Below are 27,463 nucleotides of genomic sequence, written 5' to 3'. Positions count from 1 at the left end.
TGGGAATGGCCTGCAATGCCATAATGAGGGACTACAGAGGTGATCAGAAGTGGATACTTGGAGAGATTAAGGACAGAACTGGACCACTCTCCTACACAGTGGAAATTGCGTCTGAGGTCATCTGCAGATGATACATCAATTACCGTAGATTCCGGACTACAGAGCGCACCTGATTTTAAGCCGCTGGCACTAATTTTAGAAATAAAATCATTTTTTTAAATGTAAAGGCCGCACCGGATTTTCGGCCGCAGGTGTCCCACGTTGTAATATGAGATATTTACACAGAAAGATATTACACGTGAGGATTTTTTTAACTTTTAATTAAATCCATATGGTAACAAAAACAAATACATATTGCAAATGCTTTTTTTCGAACCGTGCCCGTACGCGGCTACTTTTAAATATACGTTGCGTATACTTCTTTACTGAACAACATTCCAATATCTCCTAACGACTGGTAAAAAATATATATACTGCAGCCTACCAGGAAAAGTTATTGATACCTTTAACTTAAAAGCAGAGTTCGCTCGGATCCAAAGCCGCTCGCGTAATCCGCTCCCCCCTCCTTTCCGTTTCATCGCAAACGGCATTTAAAAGCAGATTTCGCTCGGATCCAAAGCCGCTCGCGTAATCCGCTCCCCCCTCCTTTCCGTTTCATCGCAAACGGCATTTAAAAGCAGATTTCGCTCGGATCCAAAGCCGCTCGCGTAATCCGCTCCCCCCTCCTTTCCGTTTCATCGCAAACGGCATTTAAAAGCAGATTTCGCTCGGATCCAAAGCCGCTCGCGTAATCCGCTCCCCCCTCCTTTCCGTTTCATCGCAAACGGCATTTAAAAGCAGATTTCGCTCGGATCCAAAGCCGCTCGCGTAATCCGCTCCCCCCTCCTTTCCGTTTCATCGCAAACGGCATTTAAAAGCAGATTTCGCTCGGATCCAAAGCCGCTCGCGTAATCCGCTCCCCCCTCCTTTCCGTTTCATCGCAAACGGCATTTTCCCACAAGACACCGCGAAACCGGGTGTGTCGTCATAGCATCCCGCGATGTAGTACAGAAAACAAATATAGTTTAAACTAAGTAGGGTAGGTAGCACAATGCTTCGAGTGTTTTCCATGTTGATGAGGGTGAGTACAAATGACTGATTTACAATAATTTAATTGTGAAAGTGCGCTTGATTTATCGTACAATTTCATTGGACCTCTGTGAACTACTCATCAATTTTATTGGTCTACTGTTACGAGGCAAAATGTTTACGAGGCGGCATGAAAAAAACCTTGCATTAGCCGCTTCGGATTATTGGCTGCAAAGTTCAAAGCTGTTCAAAATGTGGGAAAAAAGTAGCGGCTTAAAATCCGGAATCTACGGTAGTTGAGGAGAGCAGAGTCAGTTGTTAGAGAATAAATGTGTACAGAGCTGTCAGAACCATTTCCTGCTGTTCTAGAGTCAACTCATACAACCATCATGGAGGAGGCCCCAGTACCAGAAATTGTTTCATGCCATAAGTCTCACTTGCCAAGCAGAGTGATTACCCGGCAAACCACTCCCCCCCCCTCCACCCCCCACCGCCTGGAAATCCATTATCCCACAAGAGTAAGAAACCCTCCACAGTGATCGAATCTTTATGGGACAATTTAAAATTTAACCTGCTCTGGATTTATACATGTTAGTTGTATTATATAGTATACTGAGGACATGAGATGACTAGAGAGCAATATGTTACAAATTTGAGTTGAGATGCCTTCTCTACTGAGTTGGAGTTTATAGCTAAGCAGGGAGGATTGCAGTGTATTTAATAGTTCAGTAATATTGTTTGATTAAGCATTATTTGTTTACATAATTGATTATGGGTTATATGTAAGAAGTATGTGAATGGCACACGTCAATTACGCCGCCACATCATATGTGATTGCCTCGCTAAAGGAAGACTAAGTAGACAAAACACACCCCAGCTCCCGTGTTTCTCTTCCATTTAGTTTCTGGAGTCATAAAATGCAATGCTCCTAAAATTGATATTTTTCAATTGCCTTTCTAATTCCCTCTTGAAAGTCCTAACATTCTTTCTGCCTCCTGGGGAATATGGGCAAGTAGAACTAGTTTTTAGGGGAAATCTTCTTGGCGTGGACCAGTTGGGCTAGAGGGCTTGTTTCATGTTGTATGACTGATGCCACGCATTTAGGATCCGATTGCATTCTAAGAATGTAGAACATTGACTTCAAAGACAAGTAGTTTTGGCCTTTATGGTTTAAGTAACAACGGGGATCTTCTGAAGAGGAGATTTTGGGGTATAGAGTAGAAATGTTCAGCAACAAGAAGTGCACCAGAATGTTGCAGGAGGGTTAGAGAGTACTCACAACAAGGAGAGGTTATGCAAACTCCAGAGTGTCGGAGGCTGATGGAAGTGTATAAAATTAATGAGAAACATAAATAGACAGAGTCATGAGTCATTTTCCAAGGGTGGATATGTCAAAAAGTAAAGGGTTTAAGATGAGGGCGGGGGAAGGGGGTGTCAAGTTTAAATGAAGTGTGTGAGGCAAGAGAACATTCGGAGCCCAGAATGTGTGCATTAGAAGGTGTGGAAATGGATACGCTAGCAATGTTTAAGAGTCATTTAGACAGTCACGTGAATTGAGTTGTATATGCACAGGCAGATGGGACTAGTTTAATCCGACGTTATGGTTGGCATATATATTGTGGCTCTGTGCTGTACAGTTCTGTGTTATAACATGAAGCCCCTGGTTTTGTGTCCAAATCCTGTAATTGCCACCTGATAAATGTTGGAAACATATTCGGTGATAGCATTCTAAGGAGAGCAGGGTCAATACCAAAGTGAAAAATATACAGACCAAAATAGAAATTGGGTGGTTGACTTGGGCAATGCTAGCCAAATAGTGGCCTCTTGTAGTGTTTCCTTCTATGCTTCTGGCTGCTAATTTCAGTATGTGTGAAGCCTGCAGTTCTGGACCTGTGGCACCAAGCTTACCAAATGTTCAAGCTTCAGTGTCATTGTTTAATTTTACATGCTCATGTGAAACCCAAGACCCACTGAGATCTTAAATTACCTGAAGTTTGGTAATTTTTCATTGCCAACACTTTGTAGAAATTAGTTAGGACAGTTGCTTTGGGCTAACATTTCTACTGAAAGATTGCTTTGGTGCTTACATTATTTCTGCTGTTGCATTTAACAGAGCAGTACAGGAACAGGCCCTTCAGCCAATAATGTCTGAGGCAAGCAAATGAAATTATCTCTTATTCCTGCTCCATTCCTTGCATATTCAGGTGTCTTAACGCCACTGTCTGTGTTTTTGACTAGCATTTAAGTTTGCAAACATGAGGAAATCAGCAGATGCTGGAAATTCAAACAACAACACACACAAAATGCTGGTAGAACACAGCAGGCTAGGCAGCATCTACAGGGAGAAGCGATGTCGACGTTTCGGGCCGTGACGTCGACATTGCTTCTCCCTATAGATGCTGCCTAGCCTGCTGTGTTCTACCAGCATTTTGTGTGTGTTGTTATCTAAGTTTGCACGTGTCTTTGAGGTTTTATTAAGTTGTATTAGTAGATTGAAGCTTTCTGTAAATCAAACTTCACTTTCTGGAGCACTGTGGCTAAAGAGTACATTTATTATGCTCCTTGTTCGGTTCTGTTTGGATCCTGCAACCCTTCTCATGGGTTGTGGGGGCACTTTCATGTGTCGTAGGCAAGTGAGGCCTGGTGGTGCGCATCCCTCTCCAGGCCAGACCACAGCCAATGTCCTCCAACTTGGTGGCTCGCCCTGGTCTTGAACACACAGCTGTGGGGAACTCACCCACCCTGGCTGGTGACTCCATCGATGAGATCCTTTGCCCAGTGGTGCTGTGTTAACACCAGCCCCTCGCATGGTTTAGCGGTGTAAGTGGTATATTGGGCTGTGCCACTTGGAGGCATACGTGAGTTAGGAGATGGATGAGGACCAGTGATACCTGAGCACCGTACGAGGTAAAGTACAGCTGCCAGACATCAAAGGTATCACCTCTATCCAGAGCCCCCTACACCCATACTCCTTGTAACATAGGTTCAACCATTCATAGAGTCATACAGTAGGGTAACAGGCCATTCAGCCCAACTGGCCCAACCTAGATGCCTGACTAGAATTAATCCCATTCATTCTGGTTACGCTCACTTGAAAGTTTTGACAGCCTGTTTTCACTTACTGTCATGGAATCATTACAACCCAAGAGAACTTTCAGCCCATTTTAACCCTATCTCAGCATCTATCTGCTTTACCTTCTGCTCCCCTTCTAGTCTTGCATTATTTTCTCCTTCAGCTATTTCCTTGTTTGAATTGGCTGCCACCAGCCTTTCAATCAGTGAGTTCCTCCAGATCACAGCAACTTGCTGCTTGACTAAGTTTTACCTCGTGTCACACCTGGCTTTCTTCAGCCTCCGAGTCTGCTCGTTCCCTACCCTTCCCCCAATGTCTCTGTGTGCGCTTTAAATGGGACACTGTTGAGTTTGCAAAGTAGTAGCATGGGACAAGTTTCATATTTCCCATAGATTTTTTTGCTCGAGCAGAGACTTTGTAGCATTTTAGCTCTTGAAACATAAATTCCTGTTTTTTTGATAACCATGAGACATAATACTTCAGACGTGGGCAGTGTGGATTAAAAATCTAATTTTAGTGTTATTTGCACATTTAAGAATGGGATTAAACTAGAGAAAATGAGGAGATGTCTGCAGAATGGCGTGTTTTCAGTCTAATGAGACATAAACTGCAAGAGGACATTTGAAAGCTGTTAAAAACAGCATTTTGTGTGTCTTGATGCCTTTTGGTCAGTGTGTTCAAAAATGACACAAGTATTTGCTGCTTTTAACCTCTATCTGAAATTGTGCCCCAACCCTTGAGAAGTAGAATGTGAGAAAATATTTTCCTCAGCAATCCCAAGGGAAACTCTATCGTCTTAATTTAAATTAAGGCTATTTAGCATTTAAGCAATGTAAACAATCCTAGGAATCGTTTATCCCAATGCCATTCCCTATAAACAAGAGGAACCCCTCATGTAACTTCTGTGAGGGAGAAAAAGTAAAGAGCTGGTGATTAGGCTGAGCTGCTGTGATTCCCCAAATTTGCTCAGCATGCAATGCTGTCTGTGCGCCCTTGTGAAATGTTTGTGTGTTGAGCAATCTGTTGTTTATGCCTGCCTCAAAGTAGAGGCGTCCTTTAACCGGAGTTATTTGGCTGCTCTTGCACATCATGTACTTCTCGCTGCAGAACCTTGTATTTGAGAGCCGAGGGCGTTTATCAGCTTGGATATTGTTCTTAAATGGCATTACACCCTCAGGACTGCACGGGCAGCAGCCTGAGCCATGAAATGTGCAGAGGCAGCGATGAGAAGCCAAAGCCTTGCCTTCTCAATGACTGAAGGTCGGAGTCCCACATGTCGCTGACAAGAGTGCCACTGTGGCAGAGATAGAAGAGCTGCAGCCTCTCAGAGACCTGGGTTCAAACCTGATCTCGGATGCTGTCCGTGTGGAGTTTGCAAGTACTCCCGCATGGCTTTCACAGTCATTCATTCACAGAGAGAGACAATTTGTAAGCAGGCCTTTCGGCCCACCAAATCTGCACTGACCAACTACCCACTTACACATAGTCTACAGTAATGCCATTCTCCACACATTCTGATCAACTCTTCCCAGATTCTTCTACCTACCTGCACACTAGGGGCTAATTAATCTACAAACACACAGAGAAAGAAACAAGGGCACCTGAGAGAAACGCATGCAGTTGCAGGGAATACGTGCAAACTCCACACAGACAGCACCCAAAGTTTCCTTTAAATCCTAAAAGACTTGTGCATTGGTAGAGTAATTAACCACTGTAAATTGCCCCTAGTCTGCAGCCAAGAGGTATAAACCGCAGAAAGTTAATGGGATTGTAAGGATAATTTTTTTTAAATGGTGATCAGTTGTAAGATTATTTAATGGTCCAGTAGAATCTTGACCTCACAATCTACCTTATTATGCCTCGCACCTATTATCTGCCTGCACTGACCTTTCTCTGTAATTGTAACATTTAATCCTGCAATCCATTGTTGTCTTTTCATTGTACTACCTCAATGCACTGACGTGATGAAATTATCTGAATGGATGACAAAAGTTTTTCACTGTGCCTGTGACGATAATGAACCTATTTACCAATGGTTTATTATTGTGTAAGCATGGACTGAGTGGGCCGAAGGGCCTGTTCCACGCTGCGTGCCTCTGTGATCACCGGCCACTCCCAGTGTGAGGGACTTGGTCAACCCCATATGGAGCAGAATACTTTTGTTATATGAGGAAAAGATGCGGGCAATGGCAAGTGATTAATCATGTGGCCAAGCCCTGGTTTCCACCCAGTTGTCATGGGCCCTGCTTTTTCTCAACTTGTAAAGCAGAAAAATGTGGATATAATTGTGCATCTGACTGGCTGTATGCCGGCCTTCTGACACTGAGCAAAAGGAAATCACCTTTTTTTTTGAAAAGAAAAAAACAGCCCAAAGCTGAACCTCATGCTCTAAATATTTCTCAAGTTAAACCCCAGCACAACACAACCCCCTCCATTGTTAGCTACTTGTGGGATAGCCAACTTTTTGTCTTTAACAAGTACGCCAGCATTAAACAAATGGTTTGGTGAAAGGGTTAATGCCTTTATGGGCTGATGAACTGTCACTTAACATTTTTTAAATACCTTGAACATGGCTGTAGCTGTTTGAGGAACTTGGGTTGAGCAGCGTGCAGCTTGTTAGAAGCAGATCCGGCCATTTAATGTCTAGCATAAAATTTTATGAGCAGGAAGCAAACCAGAAACACTTTTATTGCTGCCACTTTCGTAGCATTTACTATCAGTGGAATCTCAAAGCCAACAGCTTCTTGCTTAGCTTAATGAGGCATCCAGTGGTGTGTGTGGAAATGCCACTCAAGGTAATGGATTATCGATTACTGATATTGGTGAATACATTAGTAGTGATCCCAGTTAAACTTTCATTAGTAAGTGAAGAAGACAAAACAATCTGTTTGAAGGATTAACGGCAGAGTTAACACGAATAAAACCTGCATGGGAATATCCCTGTGGGCACCAAAATCCTTTCATCCATTTGTCCCTGTTCACAGCAGTGGCTTAACATTTGAAGTGATGCGGAAGTGTGTACAGACAACAGAGGCTTCCACTTCTGTGGGAGCTTTCAGGTAGAACAGTGTTTTGAGTCACTTAACAAAAGAGCTGTGTGATATAAAGTGCCCTTTTCAGGACATCCGAAGCTGCCTTTCCAGCGACAGCTATAACGTGGCGAACGTTGATGCTGTGCCACATCTGGAGATACTGTGCCACATCTGGAGATACTGAGCCACATCTGGAGGTACTGAGCCAGTTGGCCAACACCTTCGGAACTGCTTCAGCGAGAGAGGGGCAGGGAGGTTGAAGAAAAGAATTCCAGAGCACAGCATGTCTGTTGCTGATAGTGACATGATTTTAAAGTCAGAAATGTGCAAAATTAAAAGGAGCACTATAATCTTGTGAGGCTGAAGGCTGGGGAAGGCCGGAGACATGGCGAGAAGCAAAACTGGAGGAAGGTTTGAAAATTTTTTTTAAATATTGGCATTTTGCTTACTTACAACATGTTACACCACTGATTTTTAGGACAGCAATGAAGGTCCTTCATCTCTGGCAGTGTTCAGGGCTTCCTTCTCCTGTCAGCAGCTTCCTCTCAGTTTTCACTACCGTCAGTCATGCAAATCCCAGGTGAAGACTCAGGAATACTGTCGCACTCAGATGTAGAAGGATTCTTCATTGCTGTTTCCATGACAATTTAGTTTTACCAGTCAGTGTCATTAGCCCTGAGTGGAACTCCCGAACCTGGAGGGCGTGTGGACCCTCTTAGTCTGTCCTCTACCCTTTGACCCTTTTGGCATGGGTGACCCTACCAAGAGCCAAAGCATAAAGCCCTGACTCGAGCCCACATAGCTCTCTGGGTCACCCCAGAGGCACGTCATTGAGGCACGCAAGCCTCGAAACCCAATGACAAGGTTGTGACCCGCTTGGAGGAAATCGTGACGTGGCTGGAAGAAAATCACTCCATTAAAATTATTCTCATGGCAGGTGTAAATGAATTTACTACAGATTAATGGGACTGAATCACAGAAGTAGATACTGCACAGGAGGTCATTCAGTTTGTCACTGCCAGAAGTAACTAAAAGTGGGGTTGATTGGACACCACTCGTTAGATTATTGCTAAGAATGCTAAATTAAATAACGTAGTTTAATCTTATCCCTTAATAACAAATGAGCAGGCTAGAAATATTCAGATCAGGCCACATCTGTGAAAAGGAAAAAAGAGTTGCTGTTTTATGTTGGACCCTTCTACAGAATGGTTTTCGATCTGAACCAGTAATCCTATTTCTCTTCCCACAGATTTAGCCTGAAATGAGGCTTTACAACATTTTTATTTCAGATTTCCAACACTAGACTTGCGTTACTCTGATTCTTTAATTTAATATAACTGAATTGTGCTCAGCTGAATTTTTGAGGAACATTCTACTCTCTTGGGACATTGCAGGAGTGAACAAGAAGCAGTGTCTGTTTTTGGTTTGACTTTCTCGCACATGTGAAAACTCATGGAGCAATATTTTCATTTAGTTAGAACCACTGAACATAGGAGGAAGTACTACTTTGTTGTTTTATGGCAACATTACATTGCAATACAAAATAACAAAAACTAAATTACAGAAAGTATACATTAAAAAAAGAAAATTAAATTAAGTGATACAAAAAGAAAGGAAAAATAGTGAGGTACTGTTCATGGCTTCATTGTCCATTCAGAAATCTGATGTTGGAGGGGAAGAAGTTGTTCCTGAAGCGTTGAGCGTGCCTTCAGGATTCTGTGCCTCCTCCCCGTCGGTAGTAATGAGAAGGGGTCATGTCCCAGATGATGGGGGTTGTCTATTTCAGGCGTTGCCTTTTGAAGGTTTCCTGGGTGCTGGGGAGGAGAGTGCCCATGTTGGCAGAGTTTACAATTTTCTGCAGCTTTTTCCGATCCTTTGCAGTGGCCCCTCCATATTGGGCAGTGGTGCAACAGTTAGAATGCTCTCCACTGTACGCCTGTATAAATTTGCAAGTGTCTTTGGTGACATACCAATTCTCCTGAAACTCTTCATGAGAGATAGCCACTGTCATGCCCTCTTTGTAATTACGTCAATACGCTGGGCCCAGAATAGATTCTCAGAGATGTTGACACCCAGACATTTGAATCTGTTCACCCGCTCCCCTTTGGCGTGACATTTAGAATTTTGACGGACGTCTGTGGAAGTGTGGCGGAGATGGCCTGGTGTGGGGGCACTGGTGCCCTTGAATGGAGGATCCTGCGGGAGGTGGTGGATTTGGCCGGACCTTCGCAGGTGAAGCCCTCCCAACCGTTGGGCATGTCTACATGTGGTGCTGTCCTGGGGGTCCCCGTTGCCCAGGTTGTGCTCCCTTCTCACTGCTGCCAACAAGAGCAGGGTACAGGAGCCTCGAGATTCACACCAGGTTTAAGAACAGTTAATACCCCTCAACTGTCAGGCTCCTGAACAAAAGAGGGTGACGTCACTTGGCTTCATTTGCTTCGTCATTGGGATGTTCCCACGACCAATGGACTCACTTCTGGGGACTCATGTTCTCATTATTTATTGCTATTAATTAATATTTGTGTTTTTGCAGTTTGATTTCTTCTGCACTCTGGTTGAATGCCCTAGTTGGGCAGGCTTTCATTGATTTTGTTGTAGTTTTACTATTCTGTAGATTTCTTTAGTATGCCCACAAGAAAATGAATCTCAGGATTGTATATGGTGACATATATGTATTTTGATAATAAAATTTACTTAACCCACCCATGCTCAATGTCTTAACGATGTTATGTCCTACTTGGAAAAAATTCACTACTCACTTCTCAACTCGGACATAAAGTTTCACAAGGTGTGGGGACCTTTTCTTGAATATTTTCATAGCTCCTCTTTAGATTGTCTATCTTTTTTAATCTCTTACTTTCAGCTTTTTTTCTTTCTTTGGTAGCAAGCATTATTATTCTTTGTTTTTATTTATATTCACAGTTTTGGGGATTTGAATGCTCCAATTAATATTTTTTACATCTTGTAATGGTTGGCCTGGAGTTTTTTCCGTGGGAGTGGGGGGAGGATCCTAACTTTATATGATTTTATTTTGGGTGCTCTTTCATCACTGTTTTGAACTATATAATTGTTATGTTTACTTTGCACTGTAGTAATCTTTATTTTGCTGTTGGGTTTTTGCTGCAGTAATTGTAGAAGTGCATTAAAAAAATCAATTTAAAAAAAAAAGAGAACTTTGATTCTTCAGTGAGGACGTGAGTGTGTTCCCCGACTTGTCCTTCCTGAAGCCCACAATCAATTCCTTGGTCTTACTGATGCTGAGTGCAAGGTTGCTGCTTTGACACCACTCAATCAGCTGATCCGTCTTGCTCTGGTACCCTCCTCATCACCATCTGAAATTCCGACAACACCCAGGGCATCCCCTCTTCTCATTGCTACCTTCAGGAAGGAGGTACAGGAGTCTGAAGGCACACACTCAGTGGTTCAGGAACAGCTTCTTCCCCTCTGCCATCCGATTCCTCAATGGACATTGAACCCATGAACACTATCACACTACTTTTCTTTTAATTTCTGTTTTTGCACTACTTATCTTAATTTAGCTATATAATATACACATATACCGTAGATGTCGGATTATAAGCCGCTACTTTTTCCCCACATTTTGAACAGCTTTGAACACTGCGGCCTTTACTACGGTGCGGCTAATGCATGATTTTTTTTTCATGCCGCCAAAAACATTTTGCCTCGTAACAGTAGACCAATAAAATTGATGAGTAGTTCACAGAGGTCCAATGAAATTGTACGATAAAATTAAATTATTGTAAATCAGTCATTTGTACTCACCCTCATCAACATGGAAAACACTCGAAGAAAAGCATTGTGCTGCCTTTATGGCAGTTATTTAGTTTATAATATTTTCGCTTAGTAATTCATTTGTTAGTAATTTCTAGTTAAAGTTAGAAGTGTTTTAACTATATTTGTTTTCTGTACTACATCGCGGGATGCTATGACATCACACCCGGTTTCACCGCGTCTTGTGGGAAATACCGGTTTGCGATAAACGGGAAGGTGGGGGGCGAGCGGCATTAGATCTGAGCGAAACGCTGCTTTTAAGTTAAAGGCGATCAATAACTTTTCCTGGTAGGCTGCAGTATATATATTTTTTACCAGTCGTTAGGAGATATTGGAATGTTGTTCAGTAAAAAAGTATACGCAACATATATTTAAAAGTAGCCGCGTTACAGGCACGGTTCGAAAAAAAGCATTTGCAATATGTATTTGTTTATGTTACCATATGGATTTAATTAAAAGTTAAAAAATCCTTACGTGTAATATCTTTCTGTGTAAATATCTCATATTACAACGTGGGACACCTGCGGCCGAAAATCCGGTGCGGCTTGTACAAGTACAAAATTGATTTTCTTTCTAAAATTAGAGCCAGCTGCTTTTAATCAGGTGCGCTCTGTAGTGCGAAATCTACGGTACTTGTGCCAGTACTGATTGTTAGTGAGGCAGAGATGTTATTTCTGATTGTTACGTAAACCCCGTAACCAGGTAACTTACCAGCAAAGATAGATGGATCAGCTGAGTCGGATGCTACTATTTTCAAACGTTTTATTCAATAAGGGCACAAACGTATGGTTAATACAAAACATTCAAATCGTCAAAACTCAATCTAAAACACCGGTGTAACCATAATCAATCAGAAATAAGCTCTACAGTTGTCTAGGGGGGTAATACTGAGTCCAACGGAAGTCTTAAGAGTCACTCAGAAGTTTGCAGGCTTTTTCCTTTACAATTTAGAAAAGATGCACACTTGCCCGTCGTCTTGGCAGAGTAAATCCTTGGAATCAGGGGAGCAGACTTCCCTGTTGTTATTTTAAAAGCAGTCTTTCGTTGGTTTTAGCCACAGATTCAAAGTCGGAATCTAGCGCACGTAGCTTCCTTCAAAATGGCGTCCCGCTCCCACGGGAATCGATCTCGTGTCTGCTGGGGCATCTGAGGGTCCTCCCCTCAGATCCGCCTTTATACTTCTTCACGGGATCGCAGGTATCAATCAAGTTGCAGGTAATGCGATCCTTCTCTTAACCAGCCCACTTTGCCCGAGGGCTTTTCACGTGGTTTCCATGAGACGATAATCGAAGTCACCGTTAGTCTGCTTCTTGAGAGAACGTGGTCTTTCGCACGTCCCTCTTTTGGGTCAGCTGACCCCCCCTTAACTAGAGTTCTTGCGATTTTCACAAAGGAGGGGGCCAACGGCATAACACCTCCCCCCATAATGGGTTTTAACCAGCGGTTAAAAACAGGTTGACACCGGATTTTTTTTTCTCTTCACAGAGTACTACTGTTATACATTCAAGTCAGTATCTAAACAGGTAACAAGTACAGTGCCCCTTTTCTTTAATACCTTACCCTACCGTGCCATACATCGCATACTTAATTCAACACCTGGATAAACAATCCGCTAGCACATTATCACTCCCCTTTATGTGCTGGATCTTAATATCAAATTCTTGTAGCATCAGACTCCAGCTTAATAACCTTCTGTTTTTGTTTTTCATATTGTTCAAGAATACCAGCGGGTTGTGATCGGTATAGACCACTAGGGGTCTTTGCGCCGGACAAATGTACACTTCGAAATGTTGTATCGCTAACACAAGCGCTAACAATTCCTTTTCCACGGTAGAGTAATTCCTCTGGTGTCTATTGAACTTCCGAGAGAAATATGCTACCGGGTGCTCCACTCCATCCCCCGCTTGCTGCAATAGGACTGCTCCTGCCGCCTCATCGCTGGCGTCCGTGGCCAAGGAGAAGGGGGTTAACAGATCGGGCGCTTTTAACACCGGGTCATGGCACAGTACGGCTTTTAACTTTTCAAAGGCATTCTGACAAGAATGACCCCACTCAAATTTTTCCTCCTTCTGCAGCAATTTTGTAAGGGGGAGCGCAATGTCCGCAAAATTTTTACAGAATTTCCGATAGTATCCCACCATGCCCAGAAACCTCCTCAGGGCCCTTTTATTGGAGGGTACCGGGACCTCGGAAATAGCCCGGACCTTCGCCTGCACAGGGGCCAACTGCCCGTCTCCCACCACATACCCCAGATAGGTGATCGTGGCATGACCAAACTCACTCTTGGCGAGGTTTACAGTAAGGTGGGCTGCCGACATTCGGGTAAACAAACTTTCTACAGCCCCCAGATGCTCCTCCCAGGTGTCATTCCAAACTACCACATCGTCAAGATAAGCCTTGGTGTGGGTTAACCCCTTTATCACAGCGTCTATCATCCGCTGAAATGTCCCTGGGGCATTTTTCATCCCAAACGCATAACGTTGTACTCGTACAACCCAGACGGGGTGACAAAGGCTGAAATCTCTCGAGCCCGGTCCGTTAAAGGAACGCACCAGTACCCCTTTAGCAAGTCAATTTTTGTGATGTACCTTGCCTTCCCCAGTTGATCAATGCAATCATCCACCCGGGGAAGAGGGTAAGCATCGGTCTGGGTAACCGCGTTGACCTTCCGATAATCGGTACAGAATCGTATGGTCCCGTCCGGCTTTGGGACAACCACGCAAGGAGAAGCCCACGCGGATGAGGATTCGCGGATTATCCCAGCAGCTAGCATATGTTCAATCTCCTTCTCTACCAGCTGGCTTTTCTCAGGATTCATCCGATAAGGGGCTTGTTTAATAGGTTGGGTTGAGGTAGCTATCACATCATGTTGTGTCCCATTACACCTTCGGGGAACATCTGGGCATAAGTCTGCATGCCGGTTAACGAGCTGTATTACCTGCTCCCGCTGTTCAGGCTTTAAGTGGCCAACTTTACCCGCAAGATTCGCCAATATGACAGAGTTCTCTAATCTGGTAGGGACTATACCTATCTTGTCGAACCGTTCTGGTTCCTCCTTACCGTCCCCCCCAACTTCATCGGCTTTCATAGCCGCGCCAACAACCGGGGGGGTGGGTTCGTGATACCCTTTTATCATGTTCACGTGAACTAACTGGGTCGGCTTTCGTCGGTCGGGGGTTTCGATCACGTAATTCAGCGAGTCTATTTTCTTACGCACTGTATATGGTCCTTGAAACCTCGCCCCCAGGGGGTGAGTAGCTACCGGGAATAGGACCAGGACCCGGTCGCCCACGTGAAACTCTCGTTCTCTCGCTCTCTGGTTATACCACTGACCCATTTTTTCCTGAGAGGCTTTAAGGTTTTCGTTTGCCAAGGCGCATACTTGACGCAGTCTTTCCCGGAATTTCAGCACATAGTCGACCACACTGACTTGGGCGGTCGGGTTAGACCATTTTTCTTTCAGTAGGGTTAGGGGTCCCCTGGGCCTGTGACCGAAAACCAGCTCGAACGGACTGAACCCCAGGGAGCACTGGACTGTATCCCTTACGGCAAATAACAAAAGGGGTAAAGCCTCATCCCAGTCTCGAACGTTCTCCTGGCAATAAGCTTTAAGCATGGTCTTTAGGGTAGCGTGGAACCTTTCCAACGCTCCCTGTGACTCCGGGTGGTACGCAGAGGCCATAATCTGCCTCACCCCGAGCTGGGTCATCATCTGCCGAAATGCGTTCGACGTGAATGTACTTCCCTGGTCTGATTGTATCTCCTTGGGTAGCCCCACGGTGGTAAAGAATTTGATAAGGGCCTTCACCACCGCAGAGGTCCTAATACTACCCAGAGGCACGGCCTCGGGAAATCGTGTAGCGGCACACATCAGGGTCATGATATACTGCCACCCACTCGCAGTTTTAGGTAAGGGTCCCACAAAATCCACAATGACTCGGGAGAAAGGCTCCTCACATGCGGGAATAGGTCGGAGGGGGGCCTTAGGGATAACTTGATTCGGCTTACCCACCACCTGGCAGGTATGACATCTTTTACAATACTCAGTAACATCTTACCTCAGATTGGGCCAATAGAATTCCCTCTGAACCCGCTCCACGGTCTTCTTTATTCCCAAATGCCCGCCTAAAGGTCCCTTATGGGCTAAGTCAAGAATGTCGTTCCGATATACTTTCGGGACTACTATCTGATGTAGCACCGCCCAGTCCTCATCGGCCTGCACCGCAGGGGGTCTCCACTTCCTCATCAACACCCCCTCCTGGAGATAATAACCCTCTGGCTCTGCCTCCAGTTCAGTCTCGGAGAGAACCGACTCTCTCAAGGATACCAGCTCCTCGTCACCATTCTGTTCCCGTACAAACTCTCTTCTGGCTAAGGACCGGTCTACCTCCTCTCTATTTCCCACTCGTTCCTCCCTACTCTCCGTTTTCCCTTCCCCGGACTCTCGTTGGTACAGAGTCGGTAAAAAGGTTTCGGCCAAATCAAAACTGGCCAGATTCCACCCGCTCTCGGTCTCAGCGGCCCTTTTCGACATGCTGCGAGTGACCGCACATGCGGGATAGAATTTTTTTTCTGAGGGAGGGTCTTCAACTCTCACGGGCTGGGTGGTCAGCTTCACGGCGGCACCCATCTTCCCTCCCGCTAGATCGTTACCCAGAAGGACGTCCACTCCTTCTCCTGGCAATTCCGGCAGGACCCCCAGATCTACTGGTCCCGACACCAACTCACAATCTAGAAAGACCCTATGCAAAGGCACGACCTCGGTTCGGTTCCCGATACCTCTAAGGGCTACCTCCCCCGTGCGAGGGCCGAATTTTAACACATTACGGCTAATTAACGATAGTTCCGCCCCCGTGTCTCTCCAAATTCGTACGGGAATTGGGGGGTCCCCTTCCTTCAAAGCCACGGTTCCTTCGGACCTAAATGTCTCCCGCCCCTCCTGTATTCCATCTGTCTGGGGCCTGCTTGTCGATTTTCGGATCGACGCAACACAGCCTATGGAAATAGCTGCTTTCCCTCGTTCCGACTCCTTCCTCGGAGCAGTGCATTTTGATGCAATATGTCCCACCTTTCCACAATTAAAACAGTTGAAACCAGGAGATCTCCAGGTTTCTTGTCTGTTATCCTCACTTTTTGTGCTAGCTCCCAGTGGAGTTTCTCCCTTAGCCGGCGGACTGTCCCTACCGTTCCGACGGTCTCTCGGGTAACTTTTTGGCGAGGAAAACTTTGTCTTGTGGGTTAGGGCATATTCATCTGCGAGCCTAGCCATCTCTGAGATGGACTGATTCGTCCTCTCATTTAAATACATTCGGATCTCTTCCGGAACGCAACTTTTAAATTCCTCAATCAAAACTAGCTCCCTGAGACGCCCATAGTTCTCGGCCACCTTTTCAGCTGTGCACCAACGGTCCAAGAGCACACCCTTCTCATGGGCTAGCTCGGTATACGTTTGATTCCACCCTCTTTTTAAATTTCGGAACCTTTGTCTATACGCCTCAGGTACTAACTCGTAACCTCGGAGAATGGCCTCCTTTACTTGATCATAATTCCCGTCCCTTTCTGTGGGCAGCGCGGCATATACCCGCTGTGCTTTCCCTCGTAACACACTTTGTAACAACGCCACCCACTGCTCTCTGGGCCACTTCTGATTCTCTGCCACCTTTTCAAAGAGCAAGAAATAACTATCAACATCCGTCTCCTCGAACGGGGGGGACCAACCTCAACGCCCGACTAATATCAAACCCCTCTTTCTCTCCCCCTTGAGTTCTTCGCTCTTGTTTTCGCCTGTCCAGCTCCAATTCATAGTTCCTCTGTTTCTCTCTCTCTTCTGCTTCTAGCTGCTTTAGTTTGAACACCTGCTCTCTTTCCCTCTCGGCTTCTCTTGCCCTCTCGGCTTCTCTTGCCCTCTCGGCTTCTCTTTCGGCTTCTCTTGCCCTCTCGGCTCTCTCGGCTTCTCTCTCTGCAGCCTTCTGAGCTGCTTCTATTTCTAGCTGCTTTATTTTAAACTCATATTCCAGCCTTGTTTTCTCCAACTCTGCCTGATTTGTCCCACTCACTAATCTCCTTTCGGGAATATTTTCCAAATCCTCAGCTGTAAACACCTTCTTCCCAACGTAATGCTGTTGTATGACCCTTAGCACTTCCTGCTTTTTCATTGCTGGCTTCACCGCTGTGAGGTCTAAGGCCTGCGCCAAACTTACTAAGTCTGATTTTGTAGCTTTCCCTAGCGCCCCTACCGTCGGGTTTCCCATAAATTCCTGCACATCCATCTTTGCTGGTTTCTCGTCTGACTACCTGCGTAACCAGATTTAAGTTTGGACTTACAGCCCGATTCACTGACCCTCCCGTTTGGTTTCAAATCCCGGACGAGAACCCCACTTGTTACGTAAACCCCGTAACCAGGTAACTTACCAGCAAAGATAGATGGATCAGCTGAGTCGGATGCTACTATTTTCAAACGTTTTATTCAATAAGGGCACAAACGTATGGTTAATACAAAACATTCAAATCGTCAAAACTCAATCTAAAACACCGGTGTAACCATAATCAATCAGAAATAAGCTCTACAGTTGTCTAGGGGGGTAATACTGAGTCCAACGGAAGTCTTAAGAGTCACTCAGAAGTTTGCAGGCTTTTTCCTTTACAATTTAGAAAAGATGCACACTTGCCCGTCGTCTTGGCAGAGTAAATCCTTGGAATCAGGGGAGCAGACTTCCCCGTTGTTATTTTAAAAGCAGTCTTTCGTTGGTTTTAGCCACAGATTCAAAGTCGGAATCTAGCGCACGTAGCTTCCTTCAAAATGGCGTCCCGCTCCCACGGGAATCGATCTCGTGTCTGCTGGGGCATCTGAGGGTCCTCCCCTCAGACCAGCCTTTATACTTCTTCACGGGATCGCAGGTATCAATCAAGTTGCAGGTAATGCGATCTTTCTCTTAACCAGCCCACTTTGCCCGAGGGCTTTTCACGTGGTTTCCATGAGACGATAATCGAAGTCACCGTTAGTCTGCTTCTTGAGAGAACGTGGTCTTTCGCACGTCCCTCTTTTGGGTCAGCTGACCCCCCCTTAACTAGAGTTCTTGCGATTTTCACAAAGGAGGGGGCCAACGGCATAACATGATCCTCACAGATTGTCATCTCCCGATGAGGAAGTGAAGGATTCGGTTGCAGAGGGAGGTATAGAGGCCCAGGATTTGGAGCTTCTTGATTTAAAAACTGAGGGCATGATGAACTGTGGTCAACAAACAGCAGCCCGATGCAAGTATTACTATTGTGCGGGTGATCCAAAGCCGAATGGAAGTCAGTGAAGAGTCAGTGAGATTGCAACAGGTCAAGATGCTTGCTTAGGCAGGAGATGATTCTGGCCATGGCCGACCTCTCAAAGTTCTTCTTCACAGTAGATGTGAGTAGCTCTGGTCAGTAGATGTGATAGTCAATGAAGCAGCTCACCCTGTTCTTTTTGATCACTGGTATGATTGTCACCCTTTTCGAGCAGGTGGGAACCTCTGACCGCAGCAATGAGAGATTGAAGATGTCCTTGAACACTGCTGCCAGTTGGTTGGCACAGGTCTTCAAAGCCCCATCAGGTACACCATCAGGGGCTTTGATGCCTTGCGAGGATTCACCCTCTTGAAAGATGTTCTGGCACCGGTCTCCAAGATAGAGATCGTAGGGTTGCCAGGTGATGGAGCACTCCCACAGGAGTAGTTCTGTTCCCCTTTTCACTTTTCAAAGCATGCATAAAAAGTGTTGAGTTCATCTGGGAGTAAAGCATCACAGCCATTCGCAATGTTGGTTTCACTTTGTAGGAAGTAATGACATTCAAACCCTGCCAGAGCTGATGTGCGTCCAATTCTGACTCTAGCCTGAATCAATTTTTTTTTGGCCCTTAAGATAAACTTCGGTTGGTTATACCTGGACGTCTTGTATATTTCAGGACCGCTGATCTTGAATGTACAGATCTTGCCTCAGCAGACTACGAATCTCCTGGTTCACCTACTGCTATTGGTTTGGGTATGTTCCTCAAGGCAGACACGTATCCACACAAGTCTTGATAAAGTCACTGACAAGTGTGATGTATTCATTCAGAATTTACTTGCACATTCTCCTCCATGCCCCTTGACCATACCTCCTTGGTGCTCTGGTGCTCCGGTCTTTAGTCTCTGTCTAAACGCCAGGAGTAGAAGTAAAGCCAGATGATCAGATTTTCCAAAGTGTGAACATGGGTTAAGTATTCTTGATGGTGATCTAACAGTGGTCAAATGTGTTAGCTCTCCTGGTTCCACAGGTGATATGCTGGTCTTAACTGAGTCTACATGTCTTTAAACATGGTGTTTTGAATAATTCTAGATGACAGATCGGTCAGAAAATATAGACCCATTTTGGGCTGTATGTTGTCTTTCACACTGTAATTTGTATAAGAATATTAATCTACAACAAACCCAGAGATGACTATGAGGAAAGCTCCAGTCATGGCCCTGGGAGCCCCTACTGACATGGGTCTTTGGATTTCTGTATCTCCTTCCTGATGGTAGCTGCAAGAAAATGCATGGCCCTGATGGTGGGGATGCTTGATGATTGTTACCTTCTTGAGGCAATGTCCCAAGTAGGTTTTTACCATTGGTGGGGAGGGATGTGCCTATGATGTTCAAAGCATGCTGCAACCAGGCATGAAAATGATTGAAATACAAAGTGATATGTTATGGGGCAACAAAGGCAGGCTTGGGTGGAGAAATTCATCTTTGGAAATGTCGCTTGCAGTTGGCCTGCAGAGCCTTTTCTCATGCGATAGGAATCAGTAAGTTGAATTATTTTTCTCAAATATGCTTCCATTGACTCCAACTGAGTCCAATGGATGAAACTACAACACAGCATGTTTGATTTGTATTACAAAAGGTGAATTCTCCCTCATATACACACCTTTAAAGATTGTGGGATAAATTGATGACCTGGGTCTGCCTTTTGCTTAGTTTTGTAATTAGAAGCATGAATTCCAATGATAAGAAATAGCAATAAACCTTTATAAAATAATAACTAGACCCTAGCACACACACAAAATGCTGGAGGAACTTGGCAGGCCAGGCAGTATAAATGAAAGAGTACAGTCGATGTTTCGGTCCAAGACCCTTCAGCAGGACTTAGCCTGAAACGTCGACTGTACTCTTTTCCATTGATGCTGCCTGGCCTTCTGAGTTTCAGCATATTGTGTGTGTTGCTTGGTTTCCCAGCATTGCAACTTTTCTCTTGTTTGTGATTGGATAACTAGACCCTAATTCATTAAAACAAAATAAAAATAGAACAGTTTGGAAACACTTAGCAGGTCAGGCAGCATCAATGGATAGAGAAACAAGGGTTCAGGTCGAAGAACTGAGAAGGAGTGAAAACAAGTTAGTTTCATTTGCAGGGAAGGTGGAGGGGGCTGAGGCAGAATGCACCACTTCACAGTACAATTGTCCTTACCAGCTGGGGATGAGTTTCTACTTCATACCATTTTATTCTGATGATTGGTGAATAGCATGGAAGAAGCCCTAAATATGATTCTGATGACCCCTTGACATGGTTGTTAGGGAGTTGCACTCAGTTCTGGACCTAATGTGATGACGCTCTGTCCTCTGTCTCTCTCATTCTGATACAATGTTTCTGAATGTCAATTTAAACAGGAGGTTGGTGGACTTTTATGTTTTTCCTAATGATTCTCAGACAGCAGAAAGCAGCAAAGTATTTGACTTGGAAAATTGACTGAAGCATTCCTGACCATCTGCTCCAATGGATGTCTGCTGGCTCTGATGCAGCATCGTGTCAATCTCTGTCTGCAGGGGTTGCTGAAGGGCACTGGGAATTCTTCCCCCTCTCCCTCCCTCTTCCCCCTCTCCCTCCCTCTTTTCCCTCTCCCTCCCTCTTTTCCCTCTCCCTCCCTCCTTTCCCCTCTCCCTCCCTCCTTTCCCCCTCTCCCCTCTCCCTCCCTTGCTCTCTATGCTTGCGTATTTGACCATTTTGACTCCTGTTGCTGTTTTTGTTAGTGGTAGGATCATCTGAAACTACAGCAGCTGTGTAAAGGGCAGGAAACTCCTTAAACATCCAAGCCAGATCTTTACATTTCCCTTTTAGCTTTGTGTCAATACACATTGTGTACTTAGCAATTGCTGCCTTCCGTTGCCCACCCAGAATGTGTGCAGAAGATTAGTTTGAAGTTGTTAGTGTTGTGAAATATTTTATCAAATTATGTACTATCTAGTTTATACAGTACAATCCCTTAAAGAGAAGGATTATTTTTGTAAAACAAAGCAATGAATTCTAAGCTACTTCAACAGTGCTTTCAGAATAGTTAAATTATAACAAAGCATTAGATATTTTGGCAGATCCAGGCATGTCAAGCAATTCTCATGAGCAATAACTATGATCAATGCATTTTCTCCATGAGGAAGAGAACTTCTGCTGGACTGGGGGTTGCAAGATGATTATTGAGGGGAACTCTGCTTTGCTCATTGAAGAAACCTCCTGCGGAATTAAAATTCAAGGCAGTAAGGGTTTTCCAAAAACAATACAGAACTGTGCTGTGGAGTAAAATACCTTGACTGGGTCATGGCTATGTTCAGCTTAACAATCGCAAAGATGTTTTAGAAATGGTATAGCAATTGTTTCTAAATTCTACTTAAACCTGCAGCCCAAATTCCTTCCAATAGAAGCATTAACTATTTCTACTTGGGGGCTTTAGTGATAGTTGTGTTTTATACTAACTTTGTTTTTCTTGCACTGTTAGTGTTTTGCTTTGCATCCAATCACACAGCGCAATGTCCTAGCTGTGGTGGATTTTCACTTTCAAGGATTTTCCATTCTCTTTTATCTATGGAGCGAACTGTTTCAGCTTTTGTGCGTAGTTTCCCCTGGAGATCCGTGAGGTAACTGGCTGAGGTGTGCGCTCCCTCTGCCCATATGCACGCGCGGAGGACGATGTTTTGGCATCACACGAGATGCTGGAGGGGCCCGCAAGGATGTTCTTCTGGACTGATAAAGGGTCTCTTCCGGAAATGTCTACAGTCCATCCCCCTCCGTGTATGCTGCCTGACCTGCTGAGTTCCTCTAGCATCTTGTATCTTGTTCCAGATTCCAGTCTGTGTCTCTAATGTTTTGAGGCAAGACATGCATAGAAAAGATCAAAACTAAGGGGCATCAAAATGAAGCTGATGGGAACCATCCTGCCACCATTTTGTTAAGGATCTGTCCCCCCGTTGCATTAATACACCTACAGTATAAGTTCCTGGCATTTGAAGAAAGCATCGGAGAAGTACAGATTTATAAGGATGGGATGGACACGTTTGGAACCACTACAGACTTGGCCTGTGCTCTTGGATGAGTCCTGAAGCCTTATGATCTGGGACCAGAGTACATCACAGAATTGCTTTCATTTTATAATCCTGCTTGAGCTCTGGGGTTGTCTTCCGCCAGTATCTTAAACTTAAATCATCTCCCTCAAAAGATAATAAGGAAGGTCAGCTTAATGCTCCTAAATGTGGAAATCAATACCTGAAACTATAAGGCACTTTGAACTACATCAACTGTATGAAAAGTGCTCTATAAATCAGGTACTATTACTACTATTATTAAGAGACTTGGGAGTGACCCCAGGGTCACTAGACCAGTGTCCCATCCAGCAGACACCCGTACACCCAAGCACAATGACTTGAATCGCTGACCCCTGTTAACCTCTTCATTGCCAATCATGAAGCCGCCTGTGGCATGTGGATGGTCTTGGGCACAGTTCACTGGGTTAGTTCCTAGTTTAGGGAGCAGGGCTGCGGGAGTTGTATGGCAGAAGAGGACAAGGTGGGTTGTAACCTGAGAGGAGAGCAATGGTGAATGAGAAGAAGGGGGCTGTAGAGGTTTGTGATAATTGGATCACTCCTTTCACACTGGAGACATGAGCCAGCAGATACTGGAATATGGAGCAACAGACAAGATGCCGGAGGAGCTCAGTGTCTGTGGGGCTGAGATTTTGGGTGTTGAGATGCTTCATCTGGACCGGAAGTTAGAAGGGAGGTAGGCAGTATAAGAAGGTGAGATGAAGGTACGCAGCAAAAGCTGGCAAGTGATAGATGGATCCACTGAGGAGGGGTGGTGGGCAGATGGAGGTGGCAAAAGTGGAAATAGTGACAGAAACTGGGAGGTGATGGAGTGGAAACAGCAAAGTTCTTCTGATAATTGGAACTAGATGGGAGAGGAAGGTGGAGCATGGAATCAAGGAAGGGAGGTAATGAGGGCAGATGGGAACAATTGGGGAGGGGACCCAGTGAAAGGAGTGAGTGTGTGTGTGTGTGTGTGTGTGTGTGTGTGTGTGTGTGTGTGTGTGTGTGTGTGTGTGTGTGTGTGTGTGTGTGTGTGTGTGAGTGTGATGGTAGATGGAGTGGGATGAGCAGGGGAAAGAAACAGGATGAAGGGGGTCCAGGATGTGTGTATGGAGGACTGGTTAGATCACACTACCTATTCCCAGTGGCAGAGAATTTGCCACAGTTGACACTGTTCGCTCTGGGCTGGTAGGATGGCAACGTGTCTCAGGTTTGATTCGTTCATAGGCTTAGCAGTCAAAGTTGGTAGCAAGCTGTCCTAGATGCACTAAGATGAAGATCTCCTGGTGGAACTGGGAGGAGGAAAAGTACAAGAGGCCAGTGTTCTGGAAACATCACAAAGTCTTCTCACCCAACCAAACAGTAAAGCTCAAGTATACCTGTCCCTGGCCTCTGTTTTTATTGGTGTCCTTAGATCATAAAAAAACTCATTTTAAAAAGAAAAATGCACCTTTGGTTGCTCCCCAAGATGCCACTGCATTTGAATGCGCCAACATCTTACCAGATACTATTCTTATTCTGCCTTATGGCCCCTTCCTTTCCAGTCCTGATGAAGGGCCTTGGCCCGAAAAATCAATTGTTTATTCCCCTCCATCGATGTTGCCTGACTTGCTGAGATCCTCCAGCAGGTGGTGACTAGTGGGGTGCCACAGGGCTCGGTATTGGGACCACAGCTGTTTACCATTTACGTTAACGATTTGCACAGAAAATAACATCAGCAAATTTGCTGATGATACTAAGCTGGGTGGCAGTGTGACATGTGATGAGGATGTTAAGAGAATTCAGGGTGACTTGGATAGGCTGGGTGAGTGGGCAGATACTTGGCAGATGGCGTTTAATGTGAATAAGTGTGAGGTTATCCACTTTGGGAGTAAGAACAGGAAGGCAGATTATTATCTGAACGGTATAGAGTTGGGTAAGGGAGTAATACAAAGAGATCTCGGAGTCCTTGTTCATCAGTCACTGAAGGTGAATGAGCAAGTGCAGCAGGCAGTGAAGAAGGCTAATGGAATGTTGGCCTTTATTACAAAGGGAATTGAGTACAAGAGCAAGGAAATCCTCTTGCATTTGTACAGAGCCCTGGTGAGACCACATCTGGAGTATTGTGTACAGTTTTGGTCTCCACGGTTAAGGAAGGACATCCTGGCTGTAGAGGAAGTGCAGCGTAGATTCACGAAGTTAATTCCTGGGATGTCTGGACTGTCTTACGCAGAGAGGTTAGAGAGACTGGGCTTGTACATGCTGGAATTAAGGAGATTGAGAGGGGATCTGATTGAAACATATAAGATTATTAAGGGATTGGACAAGATAGAGGCAGGAAATATGTTCCAGATGCTGGGAGAGTCCAGTACCAGAGGGCATGGTTTGAGAATAAGGGGTAGGTCATTTAGGACAGAGTTCTTCTCCCAGAGAGTTGTGGGGGTCTGGAATGCACTGCCTGGGAAGGTAGTGGAGGCCAATTCTCTGGATGCTTTCAAGAAGGAGCTAGATAGGTATCTTATGGATAAGGGAATCAAGGGATATGGGGACAAGGCAGGAACTGGGTATTGATAGGAATTGATCAGCCGTGATCTCAAAATGGTGGTGCAGGTTCGAAGGGCCGAATGGTCTACTTCGGCACCTATTGTCTATTGTCTATTTTGTGTGTTTTGCAGTGGCCTCAAAGTCTTTGAATATTTTCATGGCCAAAGTTAATGCACAGCTCGAGAAGCAATAGGGTAAAAGTTTGCCATGGGTGGGAATGCAAGTAGACTTACAATCAGGTCAGCTGTGATCTTATTAAGTGGTGGAGCAGGGCTAAGAGGCTTCCTATTGCTTCTAATATGTACATTCATTTCCTATAATAAACAATTCCTTTAATCGTGTAAATAGAACTGAGGTGGTGATCAGTGACATGAGAATGGAGGATGGGGCCCTTATTGAAACGATTCCCAATAAGGGCCTTGATGTAAGTTGGTTAATTCCACTCAGTAGGTGGAATGGGCTGGAAGGAGATGGTTAGAGAATTCCAAGGGAATTTCACAAAATATCTGATAAATAGAGAGGGGTGTTGACTGGTGATATTCATGCCTGGTTTTGCATTTTGCATGAAAAATGAGTAGAGCAAGAGACAGGTTGAAGGGGATCTGGGGTTGTGTGTATGAAGGACTGGTTAGATCAGGAGGAGAGAGAAAAGGGGACAGAGGGGTGGAGGAAATTGGTGGGCCAGGCAGCATTGGTTAGGGGAATTGGTAGTCAACATTTCAGGTCGAGAGTCTTCACCTGGACTGGCTTGACTTGCTGAGTCCTTCCAACAATTTTTGTGTTGCTTCAGATTCCAACATCTGCAGTCTTGTGTGTCCCCAATAAAATGAATAGTTTTGGAGAAAGAGGCTGAGGTAGATGTTGTGTTGACCGTATCCCGTCGAAACATTGCAAGGGAAACCTCCCTAGTCCTAAAAAGACCACCAAATTAAATCATAACACCAGGATTCTGAGCTACAGGAAAAGGTCAGGAAAGATTTGACTCCGCTTTTGATGTGAAGCCAAAGAGAAGGGATATTAAGTGGAATGGAGACGGTTCATCCCGCACACTATATCAAACTGCACAGTGACTACAGGATAAGCAAGGTGTCTAGAAGGAGTGGTAGAATGAAACCCTGGTACCGTTCTTCTTCACAGAGTCATTAATAGCTTGAATATTTTCTTACATATCACTGAACAAATTAAAATTCAATTGAGGTTGGGTGCTGTGAAAACCTTTCTCACTTTATTAGCAATAAAAGTATCTGATGTTTTTCCCATATCTGTGCTTCCCCTACGTAAGTTTATTCTGAAATGTAATTTTATTCCTTCTAACAGAGTACAATACCAGTGACCAACGACAGGCTTGCAAGAAGCATGAACTGTATGTCAGCTTTCGGGACCTAGGATGGCAGGTAAAAAAAACAGACTTCTACTTTAATAAGGTGCTTGGGATGGGAATGAAATAATGCTTAGCTGGAGGCCCATCTTGAATGCCTGCCGTCACTCGGTTGATACCACTTTCCCATCTGTGTCAGAGGTTCTGTATCCCACGACAAAGGCATGAGCAGGAGAATCTTGTGTGCCATTGCCTATGTTAGGCTATTGTTAATTGACTAAAGCTCTGCCTTCAAAACTATAATTCCAAGCAAAACTCATCGCCAAACTCCAAGACTTGGGACTCAACACCTCCCTTCACATCTGGATCCACATTCAGATCCATTTATTTATCACATATGCATCGAAACACAGCGACATTCTTGATTTCTTGACAAACAGATCGTAGTCGGTCAGTAAGTCACTTCCACAATGATTATTCTCATCACTGGCAGCCCACAAGATAGTGTCCTCTGCCCCTTCTGCATATACACTCACCACTGCATGGCTACATACTCCATCTACAAGTTTACAGATGTAATGGGTCATATCTCATGAGGAATCGGAGTACAGGAAGAAGCAAGAGAGCCTAGTGACATGGTGTTACGGCAGCAACCTTGCCCTCAATGGGAATAAAATGAAAGAGCTGGTCATTGACTTCAGGAGGAGTGTGCACATAAGCCTGTTTACATCAATGGTGCTGACTTTGAGAGGGCAAGAGCTTCAGTTTCCTAGGAGTGAGTAAATAGTGTGTCCTGAAACAATCAAGTAGGTGTGACGGCCAAGAAACCTCACCATTGCTTCTACTTCCTACAGGCTAAAGCAATTTTGCATGTCCTCTTTGAAAGCAACTAATTTATAGCGATGCACCACTGACCGTATCCTATGCAGATGCATCACAGATTGGTATGGCGACTGCAGAGAGTTGTAGACACAGCCCAGCACATCACAGGAACCGGCCTCCACTCCATGGACTCTGCCTGTATTTCTCGCTGTCTCAGTAAAGCAGCCAACATAACCAAAGACTCCATACATCCTGAACATTCACACTTCTCCCCCCTTTCATTGGGTGGAAGATACAAAGCAACACACACAAAATACTGGAGGAACTCAGCAGGTCAGGCAGCATCGAATGGAAATGAATAAACAGTCGGCATTTTGGGCCAGGACCCTTCTTCAGGACTCTGGAAAGCACATACCACCAGGTTCAAGGGCAGCTTCTACCTCACAGTTATCAGACTATTGGATAGTTTCCTGGTATGGTGAGCTGGACTCTTGAC

At 44.8% G+C, this 27,463-nt stretch overlaps 1 protein-coding gene across 1 annotated transcript in view; it reads left to right on the top strand.

Annotated features, from left to right (window-relative positions):
- Positions 1-27,463, top strand: part of bmp6 (bone morphogenetic protein 6) — a 149,060-nt gene that overhangs the window by 88,290 nt on the left and 33,307 nt on the right. Inside the window, exon 5 of the mRNA XM_073050995.1 lies at positions 26,145-26,221. Within this exon, the coding sequence (XP_072907096.1) occupies positions 26,145-26,221 (77 nt within the window). The remainder of the gene's footprint in view (positions 1-26,144; positions 26,222-27,463) is intronic.

The sequence above is a fragment of the Hemitrygon akajei genome, chromosome 1 (assembly GCF_048418815.1).
Source record: "Hemitrygon akajei chromosome 1, sHemAka1.3, whole genome shotgun sequence".
In the NCBI taxonomy this organism is placed as follows: domain Eukaryota; kingdom Metazoa; phylum Chordata; class Chondrichthyes; order Myliobatiformes; family Dasyatidae; genus Hemitrygon; species Hemitrygon akajei.
The sequence above is the reverse complement of the archived record's forward strand: the minus strand, read 5'-3'. Positions and strand labels throughout refer to the sequence as shown.